This window comes from Cyrtonyx montezumae, unplaced genomic scaffold, assembly GCF_038088225.1.
Source record: "Cyrtonyx montezumae isolate F1298 unplaced genomic scaffold, pur_monq_1.0 scaffold_8, whole genome shotgun sequence".
In the NCBI taxonomy this organism is placed as follows: domain Eukaryota; kingdom Metazoa; phylum Chordata; class Aves; order Galliformes; family Odontophoridae; genus Cyrtonyx; species Cyrtonyx montezumae.
This window is the reverse complement of record NW_027072089.1, coordinates 31,626,248-31,639,535: the sequence shown is the minus strand read 5'-3', so window position 1 is coordinate 31,639,535 and position 13,288 is coordinate 31,626,248. Positions and strand designations below refer to the sequence as shown.

The window sequence follows — 13,288 nt, the reverse complement described above, 5'->3', positions numbered from 1 at the left end:
CAGTAGGTGTGGAGTGATACCAATGCCTGTCAAAATTTCAGCAATTCTTAATTATAATATGTGATTAACTCTTGTGTGAGGAAAAATGTCTTCATTGCTCCTCCATGCATAAACGCCACAAATGAGGCTAATATGGACAAAATTTACTTCTAAAGGCGTTATTTCATTTTCTCAGTCATGCTACCCTTGTTTTGAAGTTCTTGACAAGTGAAAGAGGGTTAAGCCAGGAGGAAACATTCTCCTGTGGTGTATTTTGTCTTTAATGACAGAGTACATGTAAGTATCAAGGCATTGGAACAAGACATTTACTATGAGAGTTTGCTTACAACATCTCTTGTCATCTAGCAGTTTGTATTAAGTCTTGTCAGAGGTAGCATTTTGCTTTAACATCAGGTGTGTCCTATTCAGGAATGGTTTCCACAGTTCAGTTGCACAGGTACAGGTGGGCTGTGACACTTTCAGTTGTCTTTAAATCTACAAGTAGAATTGCAGAAACAAAGCACAAGATAGTGTCTGACTGCTCATCTGTTTCTTTTCTATCAGGAGATTGAAGAACAGCAAAGCATCTACAGATGGCCATCGTTACCTCTTTCGGGGCAGAATAAACACAGAAGTGATGGAAGTGGAGAATGTAGATGATGGAACAGGTGAGTATATTTGCTGCTGATTTACAGAGTACTCTATAATGGTCCTGAAATCAAATGAAGCTTCGTGATTTCTTTGAAAATAGTGAATAAGAAGCCACTTCAAAAGGTCATTCTGCTCTTATCAAAAATCCGCTTCTGTGATGTATCATCACTTTTATACTTTATTAGCTCAGCAGTCATAGATGACTTTTACACTAGCATAAACAGAGTAATAAAATAGGGTAACATTTATTGCTCAACTGGAATCATCTGCTTAACTTTACAGCAATACAGCTCTACTAAATAGTATCCCTAGTTATGAGGTATACTTGTGGTAGCAAATGATGAATTTGTAAGGTGATTGAGGAAAAGAAAAAGGTTTTTCATAATACTTTTAGGGACATAATAAGATAGGAGGGATTACTTTTGAATCAGCCCTAGTATATATTTGTGATGTTTTTATGACTCATACTGGAATTCTAGTTTTCTCTTATACTGTACTTTGCAGTTTTCTTTGACTTTGAAAGCTCTTTTACAGAGGAAACCAATTAACTGTCCCGTTCTTAGTTGGCATCACTTTAATTATAACTCTTGATATCGCTGGGACCACATAAACCTATATCCACCACCTTCTTTCTGATGAATATTCCGAGAACTTTGTAATACATTCTTTCATTGCTTCCAATTCTGTGTATTGCCATGCTTTAAGCAAATAGTTCTTTTGTTGTCTTTAGAGAACGTTTCTTCCTTTCTCTGTATTTACCTTATTTTTCAAGGCTATCATAACTTTCTTCATTGGCTTGTTCTAGCTATTTTGTACTTGATCTTGTTTACACTGTCCCATGCGTTTCTTTTCTTAATCAGTTTTCAAGCACAAGTTATCCCCCTCTCTGCTCTACGCACCAGTAGACTAATTTCCTCCATCAATAGGAAATCTTGCTACCTTACCCATTTCCTATAGCCTTGCATACAATACTGAAGGCCACCTTCCTTCCTTCCCACTTCCTCTCCCGAGCCATTTCAAATCTTGTTGCTTTGATATATACATTTGTAAAACCTGTCCTTCTTTCCTCACCTCAGATACATGAGTTAATGGTTTGATTATTTTATGTATTATTCTCGCCTTTCTTTTCCTCAAAACCCATGTTTCCTGCCTTCACCATTTCTATTCGTCCAGTATCCTGGAATAGTATTTTCTTGTAATTATTCGTATTCTTCTTTCTATACCTCTTTGAAATATGGCTATATCTATCATGTCCCTGATCAATGGCAAATTTCCTTTCTTTTTTCCTTCCTATCACTTTTTTTTTTTTTATAATAATTTTGTTTTCTTTATTGTAGTCAGAAGTCTCTCTCTTTGTGGTGGTACTTCAGTCAATTCTATCAGGATGCTCTTCTTTAACCTTCCTCTGTCTTATTATCTGTACTATTCTCATTTGTTGCACCTAGATGTCTTGTTTCTCGTCCCCCATAGTCATCCTCATTTGAACTGTAACTGTGTAATATTTTATTGCATTCTTTTTGTCTTATCTCATTCTCTAGTGTACCAATTTGTTCTTCTGAGCCTTGTTAGTATAAACTTTGCAAGTGAATGTTTGTTGTATTATTTTCTTTTTCTAAATAATTATCCATCATTCTTTACAATTCTATTTTCAGAGTGCAAGCTCTTAAAGGCATAGTGCTTTTATTTTCATAGCTGTACAAGACTCTTTCTCATGTATTCTTCATGGGGCTTTTGTGTCTAGAAGATACTTCCACAGATCTTTAGAACTGATAAATGCAGGAATGTAGTCTTTACTGTTGATAAACAATTGAATAGAAACAGGAAAACAGATTCCTGCTGAGTTTTATTGTCATGCTAATAACATGTCTACAGAAATTAACAAAAGTTTTTCTTGACTGAACAGTACAGTTGGTGAAAGCTTTCTCTCCTTCTCTCTTCCTCTCCTTCCTTCCTTTTCAACATCCGGAAGCATTCTGTTTTGTTTATTCAGTTTTTAGAATTCAGAGGAAAGTACATTTTTAAAGGCTTCCACCCATCATTAAATGAATGCTATTTGGTTTATGAAGACAAGCACTTGATGCTTAGGAAATACCAGATTTATGTTTTCTTATGTTAGTTCTGTCTTGAAATAAAGCATGAAACAGAAAAATCACCGTCTGATAATAGAAACCAGAGGTTGCAGGAAAAATGTATAAGGAAGAGAACTGAGTCTCTGCAGCAACTGTGTGTTTGCTGTTTCTGAGCACTGGAGCTCCTGAGAGCCTGAACACTGTGAAGTATAGAAGTCCTTCAATATTTATATGTTTTTTTTGTTCTTTTTTTTTTGAGAAGTCTGTTGCATATAGCACTAAAAAGTGGTTTTATATATATCTCTCAAAGGCTTAAGTATTGAATTTTGTACAAAATATGTTACCATTGAAATTGCTGTGTACATTAGAAGATGTCATCTTTCATCACCTTTCCTTTTGAAGAGAAAAGCTTAATGAATTGTTTAGCATGCTTCTTTAGACTTTGTGTGGATCATCTTCAAGTCTTGTGATATTCTTTCTGCTCTAACTAGGATGTCAGATTAGCAAATCCTTTGCTTAGCCTGAGTGGTAGATGTGATTGCTTTGCTGCGAAGTGTGCATGTTTCCTGTGCAGCTGGCCTATCAGAACATGCATACCTCCTGTCTGGCCTGCCAGGTGGCTAGTGAGCAGCTCTCGATCAGATTTTGGCCAAAATCAGCAAGATTTTGTATGGAATGGTAGCGGAATGCTGAAATGCCATTAATATGACTTTGATAGATGTACTGGAGAGGACATGCATCCTGGGAGCTTATAGTTATGGGGAACACATGGAGCAAAAAGGTGAAGGTGTGTTGCAGTTAAAGGCAAAGATCAAAGTCAAGCTGGACATCATAGTAGTGGTTATTATTGTGAAATTTGGTGACAGCTACCAGTTTTCATCCATCTGAACTAATTGCCAGCTAATGTTAGGCAGTTTTAACACCCAGCTGGGTGTTTGGGCTTTTCAGAGGGTTCTGTGATTCTTACAGCTATGAGATAAATGTGTTATCAAACTGCCAGCACTTGTGGTCCTGCAGTTACAGAAATTCAGAGGCAGTGTAAACTGCATATTTAAAATGCCAGTCTGTACACTGAAATATTCAAGAAAAGACCACAGGAAACATATTACCCTGTAGTTTTATACACATTAACCTGCAACTTAACTGTGAGTAAACAAAAAGCTGCAACTAGTGCCTAGTTGTTGGATTTTTAAGTCCATGCAGAAATGATACATAGGGACGTGAAGTTTCCTTCCTCTAGAAGCCCTCCAACCTCTTATCTTTAGAACACTGCAGCCTCTCAACTGATAGCTTCTTTATTTTCTCTGACTTCAGACTCTGGTTTTCTGAGGGTGCATAAATGATATGATAGTTTGTTTGAAAGAATAAGTGTGTTTAAAGAGGCAAAGGATATTATGCATAGGTTATGTGGTACTTAGGTAAAAAAAAATAAAAATGAGGTACTTAGGTAAGCAGTATAAAATATGGTATAGTAAAAATAAATTCAGTTTATTTTCCATCATACATTTGCTTGCACCTTCTTCTACTCTTTTGAGTAATAGAAAATTTTGTTGAGTTAGAAATCAGCCATAACTCTCATAATTTTCTAGCAGTTCCTGACATTTCCCAGCCCACAGTAGACAGCTTGGCTGCTTTCCATCTAATTAAAATGCAGAGTTATTGAAAGGATACTAGCATGTCTGCTGAGATTTATGATAAATTGTAGCAAGCATTTCAGCAAAGGTTTTAGTTTCAGAAAATCCCATCTCATTATATAAAACAGGGCTGAATTATGGAAAACTATTTCCAAAGTAAGGAGGTCTGTAGTTGTTAGAGTAGTTTAGGGGTGGCCCCAGGCTTTCTTGCTTCTTAATGAAAGTTTATGGTGAGAAAATGCTGACCTTTGGTTTTTGTAGTAATTTGTACAATAGTTGCTAGTTCAAGTTTTAATCTGTAGTTTATTCAGAAAAATGTGTTTGCTATCAGAGGCCATTTATGCCTCACAAACTTTGCTTCAGGAGATGTATCTAATCCTATTCAAGGATATTCAGGCTGTACAAAGGAATAGATCTGTTAGGCAAATTTCTGATTAAGATTTATGGACTAACATGGTAACATCAAATGTCATGTAAGTAAAGAAAGGGCAGTAAATGATAAATTGTCTACTTGTTTTTGTAGCAGAGCATTTCACATGTTAAGAGGCAAAAGCTCAAGATATTTAAGAACGTTAGCAGCAGTTATTACCTCTCTCACGTTATTTGCATGCTGAAAATAAGGTGGTTAGGAACATAATTCAAAAACTGCATTTGCTTATAATGGATTTTTACTATATTGTAGTTTGTGTAAACAAATTGTATATAAATTTATTTATTCAGATAATAAGTTTTATTTATATATTTTTGAATCAAGTATCAGTAAAAATATATCTAGTACAAAGATTTGCTTGTTCTTCAAACTGAAATTGTATTTTCCTCCCCATGTGTTTAGTCCTTTCATAAACTGAATAGTAAATCATTCAACCAGTGGAACAGCTCTGAGACGTTTCATGGATGAAACCACAATGCTGCTTTTTATGGAACTATTTATGACAGTTTAACACAAACAAAAGTACTCTAAGTACAATGATATGTTCTTTTAAGAGGACTCTGCTTGTTTTAGTGCTGAGTTTGTCTTCTTCCAAATGCCAGGCAATTCTATCACATGATAAAGAAAACGTTGCGTTGACTAAAAATCCACTCACTGAGGTATAATAGTTCAGAGGTGGCATAGATAACTTACATTGTTTTTATTTGTTCTGTTTTACTTCATTCTGTTTTCCATACATCATGATTTTTATGTATCATGCTAGGAGTTCTTAAGTTCTTATTACAAATATTTATTTTGTAAGAGTCCTTGGTCTTCAAACCATTTTATCTATTCCCAGCTGACTACCACAGTAGTGGTCATACTGTTATTAATGGGTGGAAGATCCACAACACAGCAAAGAACAAATGGTTTGTATGCATGGCAAAAACTCCTGAAGAGAAGCAAGAATGGCTGGAAGCTATTTTGAAAGAGCGAGAAAGACGAAAAGGTAGGTTAATAAACTTCCTTATGTTGATTTGCAAGAAAGCCAAAGTGTATTTATATGTTGAGTTGTAAAACAAAACCAGCTGCTAAGCAAATTTCTCGTGTCAGGTTTAGCTGATGGTTTATGAAAAATAAAACTGTACTGACACAATGACTTGTATCATATATTTTGCTTGTGAATGTTATTTTGGAAATGGGGAGATGATTTTTGTCTGTGATTTTGCAGCTTTTCCTTGACCAGAGTATGTTGTTATGATTTCATTAAGGCCTGAGAATGGTCTGTGATATGTGAGGGTCTATTCTAAATGCCTTTTGAGATCTGTACACATTTTGTGAATGGAAATTTGGATCACTGATGTGAGCAGGTTTTCTAAGTTTCTTCATGCAGTTGAGCCAATACGAAATGGTACAGGATATATGTATACAACCCCATGTTTGATTTATTTTGCTTACTCAAAGAAAGTAAAAAATCACCATTGCCAAACAACTGTCTTTTTTGAGTCCCTGAAATAAGGTTGAAGAAAGGTCTTAAATTTGATCTTGTTTTCTAATGTGACTATGAATAACCTTGTGTACTAATGGTGAAACCCAGCACAAAATAGAAACAGGGGAAGATGATGTATCATCATCTTCTGTAGCTAATTTCATTTGCAAGCTGAAATTCCTATTAAGTAAGTATGTATAGAGCCTTGGGACTGAAAGAAGGTATGACCTTGTAGTTAGATCTATGTTTCTGTTTGTGGCCTGCATAGATTTCCTTTGGACTGTTATAGTAGCAGTTGTTTTGTGACTCCACTCTAAAGGGAGAATAACTGTATTTCTTTGGTCTTCTAAATCTGAATACTGGATATTTGTATAACATCTGCCATAGGATTGGAGTTCCAACTAGAGTGTCTGAGAACTGATTAATTAACAGTGCTCTTGAGAACTAATAGTGGAAGAGCTAAAAAGGTACCTTAGAGTTCTAATACCTCAACATTTTAGAAAATCGAATGAAAAAGGTGTGGTAGAGATGGCATCAAATACAACAAAAAACAAAGGACCTTTTCTGAATCTGGCTAAAAAAAAGATTTCTAACAAATCCCACTTCACTTTTGCTAGGTTTTTTTGGTCCATCTAGATGCTTGGTACCTCAGGTAAGGAATGCAAAGAGTAAGTAGGAGTATTTCATGTCCTTGTGTTCTTGTTATTTCACATTATACTGCTAGCATAGGTGAGTCTGCTCTAAATGTTACCAGTTCTGAGGCCAAAAGTAGCTTTCTCAGGTCAGGAAAGGATTTTAGTATCTTATTATTTGGGGAATTATTCAGCTCCTGGAGGTCACAAGGCTTTTGCCACTGAGGAGGAAATTTAAACAATTTAAATACTGTCTAAACATAGCTATACACACTTTTCCATTCACTGTGAACATAAAGGTGCTTTAATTGTGCATTTAATAATATATAGAGCCTGTTTATGCATTATATATTTACGTGCAATTACATTAAAGTGTGACTGCACATGTGAGAACAAAGTTCTGTCTCGTTTGCAAGTCAGAAACTGACTAAATCAAATGAACACATTTGACAAATCTCCTGAGCTGTCAGTGAGGCTTATGTGAGTAACTAACTCCTTTACTGCACTGTGTGGCAAAGTTTGCCCATGCATTCCTTCTTAGTGATGCTGTGGACTCCACATCTCACACAGATCCTTAGATTGAGTGATCTCTAGACTAGGTAAATACAGAATGTGGAACATGGAAATACATTGTGGTATGCCATTTCTTGGGGCTTTCTGGACCATTCAGTTTGGAAGACTTGGAGATTCAGTGCACTGAGAAAAGCTAAACCTATTGTTATTTTTATTGAAAAGCGAACCTACTGCTATTTGCAGGCCATATAGCAGAGGCTGAACAAAAGGAAGAGAATATCCCAGGTGAAATAGTTCAGCAGAGTTTTCAGTGGTTATTGAATTTACTTTCAGCTAGGAATACATTATGGATGTATTTTCTTTCTACAAGAAATAAATCTAAATTGGAAACTTTTGTTAGGAAATATTTCTGTTTGTTTTTAGACTTCCATGTAACCATCTGAAGTATTCTGAAAGAAATCTGTATAAATGATCATCAGTTTTAAGGCTGATGGTGCTGTGATGACTTGGTTCATGTAGTCAGTACAAATAAAACCATCAGCATCCCTTAAGCTCCAAAAGCAGTATACTGGTTAGGTGTTCTTTTCTTGGGTGTCAACAGTTTACGTGCTGGCTCAATTCTGTGATGATTGTTCGGCCCAATTCCGTGATGATTGGAGCGGGGGACCCACGGACTCACTCCCCATGACACTGGGAATAAGTCTGATTTTATGATTCTGTGACATCACTGCTGTCTGGTTCATGGATGAGATACACTTCTATATCTGTGACCAATACCTGTGTTTTTTAGCTTATCATGATATTTTTGTTCTGGCTAATTTTTCAGAATTTTCAGACTCACCTCTGCTAGCAGTATAATGTGAAATAACAAGAATACAATTTTCAGAAGTACTTCTCATTATGAGTATGTACAGTTATAATTTTTAAAAATACACAAATCTGGAGAGAGAAACTGAAAATGTGTAAACAAGACATTCCAGAAGTGTGTGGTTTTATCTTGAATTAAGAACTGTTATAGAGAAAATGCAAGGTTTGTCTGTGGTACTCCTTGGGAGAGCAAATTTCTGTGAATGGCCGGTGTGCTGCATAATTCAACAAGAACTGCTTTTGATCATCTGTAATTCTGAAAATGTAGTGACTTTCTTAAGAGGTGAGACAGATAAAATAAATGTTGAACTAAACCCCTTTTATACCTTTTGGCTTTTGGGAAAATTTTGAAACAAATAAAATTTCAGTTATTAAAGTGCTATTGTGGAAAAGAGGTTCATTAATTTTTTACCTGGTGTAGGGAACCTGCTTTAGCAGGAGGGTTGGACTTGATGATCTCTTGAGGTCCCTTCCAACCCCTATGTTTCTATGATTTATGACAATAACAAGTTTTTAACAGATAATTAGTGACAGTTCCTTGGAAATCTTAAAAAAAATAGTGTAGAAATACTTTTATCATAACACAGTAAGAGTATAAACAAAGTCCTTTTTATAATCTCCCTTGTAAATGTTTGTATACCAAAGTCTGTGAAAATTATGGGATTAGTATTACTGCAATATCAGTTGTGTTGCTGGTAAAGGTGTACGTTTTCAGTAACAATTTGACTTCAGTGTGAGTAATTTATAATTCTCATTTGTTTTTGCTTTATGAAAATTAGATGTTCCTAAATAAGTCTTGTTTTTGAGGAAAATAATGAAAATGAATTCCTTTTGTTTGTTAATATGTAAAATATTGATATCACTTATCCATTTTGGGGAATATTTTGAAATATAATGACAATATAACTTCATAAATTTTTATTGCATTTTTAACAGGTTTAAAATTGGGCATGGAACAGGACACTTGGGTGATGATCTCTGAGCAAGGAGAAAGACTGTACAAAATGATGTGCAAGCAAGGGAGTCTCATCAAAGATAGGAAGAGGAAATTAACCACGTTCCCCAAATGCTTTCTTGGAAGGTATTACATACATTCAAGACCAGGAATTTTAACTCCCTAAAAACACATTTTAAATCTTCTTTGGGATTTTATGAAAACCACACATTGTCTGTTAGAACTATTTGTCTCCTAGAATTTAGTCAAAATGTAAAATGGTCTGCCTGAGACTTATGGATGTGTAGCTATTAAAGGGCCAAAAAACTATGAAAGTGCATCCAATAAAATAACTTTTTAGAGAAATAATTCCCTAATTGTTTAATGCATTTTTTGTTTCATAAATGCCTAGTTTAGAGTAGCAAATTTGCTTTAACCAGCCTAAAAAAATCTGTCTGTAAAACTGCTTCCCTTCTTTTCTTGCCTAAATGTCAGATAAGGAGTTTCTAAATGCAGCATACATATTTAAAAATTTACCCTATTGTGAGGAAGATCTTTAGAATGCCATCTTTAAGGAGTCTGAATGCATGAGAGAGAGCAAGCAACAGGTACACTAGTTTTAGATGTTATGTGTATTACGAAGAAGCAAAACATCAGAGAGCTTATCATTATTGAGAATGGAAAATGTTTTTATAAAGTTAATTCACTGTTTGACACAATTGTGTGTTCTGGTGAAGTTTTTCACCACTGTGTTCAAAAGAGGAAATGAAACAGGAAATTTTCATGTACTGTCCAATGACATGTAATTGTTGAGAGTTGAAACCAGGATTAAGATTAACTATTGAGTTGTGGTTGAATGATTTCCTCAGAGGGACTGTTGGAAGGTGAGGAACGCACTCATCATATGGAGTTTTGTAAAACTTTTAAACTTTTCAATGAAAGATTGTTTTTCTGTTCTATCTTTGAAATACACCCTTTCCAAGTATGCTTTTCTCTGGGTCCCCAGTAAAAACCCATGAATATTGCACTGCCTTTCTGTGCAGTGTTTTTATTTGTAACAGATGTGCAAATATCTAATGTGCCATAAAATTGATATCTCTTCACTGCATTAGATTTATTGTGACGTAAACACAGTATTTCGTCATCATGCACTATATACTTTGTTTCTCTGCCTAGAATGTCTCAGAAATAACAGGCCTACTGTTTTGTCATACTGCCATTATATCCTGCCTTCATAGCATATCCACCCAGTGCAGCCTGGGATTTCCTGGAATTTGAGAGCCTGGGCAGATTTCTCTATTGTACTTCAAAAAAGTCATGGAATGAAGGAGAATATTCACCATGTTACTAGATGAAACTTATGAGCAGAAAGGAAAAGGAAAACTTTCACGTACTGGGACTACTCAGAAAATAATGCCTCCTATTTTGTTTTGTTGGACTCTGATATCAGAGGCAGATGTTGGTGGTGTTTTGCTGCTGTTCGATAGATAACAGCAGAGGGGCACGAAAAAGTGGCACGACAGCAATGTCAAAGATAAGCCGTGTTCTTCATAGCTTTGTGGAATTTGAGGAGCAGTGTCATAAATATGAGGCACTACTTTTGGAACAACCTACGTATTATGTCTAAATAATAAAAAGCGGAAATTATTTTTTTTAAGATGGCATGACATTCTAATGGTCATCAAATTTCAAGTTTTTTTTTTTTTTTAATATCTCTTTTCCTTCAGTGAATTTGTGTCCTGGTTGTTAGAAATTGGTGAGATACACAGATCTGAAGAAGGTGTTCATCTTGGTCAAGCATTATTAGAGAACGGCATTATCCACCATGGTAAATACAATTAGTTTTAACTTGCTTGTTTTCAAGATAATTGTTATAATTTCAGTGGACTTCATTTTGTTTGACAGAAAGATGGTCAAATGTTGAATCTTCATTATGTCTTTGTAGGGACCTATGGGGTCATTGCCCATGCCTAGAATATATACTGGAGATCTTCCGCTGATTTAATCAGATTAGACCTGTGCTGTCACAACATTGCAAACAGGACCTACAGAAACATTGCTGTTCCATTCTAAGCTAAAATAACTCTTGGGATAAGACAGAAGGACAGACTGCTTTTAAGGATTTAAGGCTTTTATATAGGTGAGGCTTTTTTGGAACATGTGTTGGACTAAGAGTTGTTAGGAGTGAGCAAACAGCTGGGTGCTGGTAAATGTACCTGATCCTTTGTTGAGAATTACAAGTTTAGTTGTTAAATCCAACCTAGAACCCAAAAGTTTAAACTTCATAATTTTAAAACCCTGTTTTCACTAAGTTGTAGAGCTACTAAAATTCATATTTTTACATCGAATTTTTCAGTCAACTGTATTAAATTCATTCTGGTGAGATGTATTATCGAAATGGTTCAGTTTTTGAGCTGATAAGGTTTGATTTCTTCAGGATAATTTCCATTGGCAGCATTTTACCTATCAAACATTCTTATCAGAGGTGGTCCTTGTCTCTCTTGCTTTTAGAAGGTATGATCCAGCAGGACCATATAAACAAACTGGAGAAACTCCTGCATGTTTGGCTTACATTAAGCTGAGTAACTTAAAAAAAATAAATAAAAAACAGTTAGTGAAAGAGCTGTGAAGTTAGCTACTGTTCCAGCATAGATTCAAGCCGTAAATTTAGATGGAATTATTGATAATTTTCATTTTGGTACTTAAACTGTTCAGCCAGTAATGAACTTAATACTTTGCTACCATATTTTCACATCCTTGGCTGGAAAGTGGGAGTAACAGAATGCCACTTGGCTGTATGCATTTTACACATACACGGAGTAGGAGGAAAAACATTGAAGTTATTCATCAGGAGTGATGTAGTCTTAAATGCTTTAATGTCTGTCTACATGATTTTCTTCTGTTATCGTTCAAATGTCAGATGCTACTGTGTTTCCTACACACACATGATTGTTTCCAACTGAATGGTTCTTTTGACAAAGATTATTCTCATAGAATCATGGAATCATTTGAGTTGGATGGGACCATTAAAGGTCATCTAGTCCCTGCAATGAACAGGGACACCTACAACTAGATCAGGTTGCTCAGAGCTTTATCCAGCCTAACCTCCTTTGTCACCAGGAATGGAACATCCACCACTTCTCTGGACAGCCTTTTTCAGTTTCTCACCACACTTACTGTAGGAAAAGTTTTTCCTTATATTTAATCTAAAACTCCCCTCTTTGAGTTTGTAACCATTTCCCTATGCCTAACCACAACAGACTCTGCTAAAGAGTCTATTCCTTTCTTTCTTATGGCTCTCTATTAGATACTGATACTTGATCTTGTAATTTATACCCCAAATATACTGATAGACTTCCTCAATGCAGAGTTAAATGAATATTGCGTAATTTCATGAGATAAATGAGTAATTATATTAAAGTACAGAAATGTGAGCCAGACATGTTACTTTGAATAGTGGATCCAGCTGTGGTTTGGTGAAAATAGAACTCTTAAAATAAAGTTGAATGAACCATCTGTTTTCACAGGGTGAGCAAGGGAGAAAGAAAGTTAGGCTGTTATTCACATTGGAAATGTTGTAGGGGGCTTTGTTAGACATACCATATTCTAGCATATGCTTCATTCCAGCCATGCCAGACCCATGTTGTGATGGGTATTGTTTTGCTTCCTTGTGTGTGAGCTCTTAGAAGCTAAGTTTTTTTCATGGTTTTTCTTTTTTTTTTTTTTTCCAGCAAAAGATAAAATCTGTTTAATCATTGTTGTAGTGAGATACTTTGTCCAGTCAACTTACTACTGATGATTAGAGGTGGAATCTTCCTCTCAAGGCAGTAAGGAGCCTTGTAGTTAGAAAAGTAGTGTGAATATCAGCCCATTTTAAATGTCAGATGTTTTAAATGAATAAGTATTTCTGAGGTCTTGCCATTTTCTGGACTGGTATATTATCTGGGTCCAAATTACCCTGGCAGAAAACTAAAAAATAATGGTCAGGTGTTTCTGGAGGGTTCTTTATTGACTCATCTGGAATTGGTTTCAGCAAGAATGGATACTGTGGAACAATAGGTTGATAATTGGAAAAGAAGCTATTTGATAAGCTTTGCAAAAGTGCTGAAGA

At 35.4% G+C, this 13,288-nt stretch overlaps 1 protein-coding gene across 1 annotated transcript in view; it reads left to right on the top strand.

Annotated features, from left to right (window-relative positions):
• PREX2 (phosphatidylinositol-3,4,5-trisphosphate dependent Rac exchange factor 2) overlaps window positions 1-13,288 on the top strand; it is a 167,502-nt gene that overhangs the window by 62,140 nt on the left and 92,074 nt on the right. The window contains exons 8-11 of the mRNA XM_065753165.1: window positions 544-647; window positions 5,602-5,751; window positions 9,180-9,324; window positions 10,905-11,005. Of these exons, the coding sequence (XP_065609237.1) occupies window positions 544-647; window positions 5,602-5,751; window positions 9,180-9,324; window positions 10,905-11,005 (500 nt within the window). The remainder of the gene's footprint in view (window positions 1-543; window positions 648-5,601; window positions 5,752-9,179; window positions 9,325-10,904; window positions 11,006-13,288) is intronic.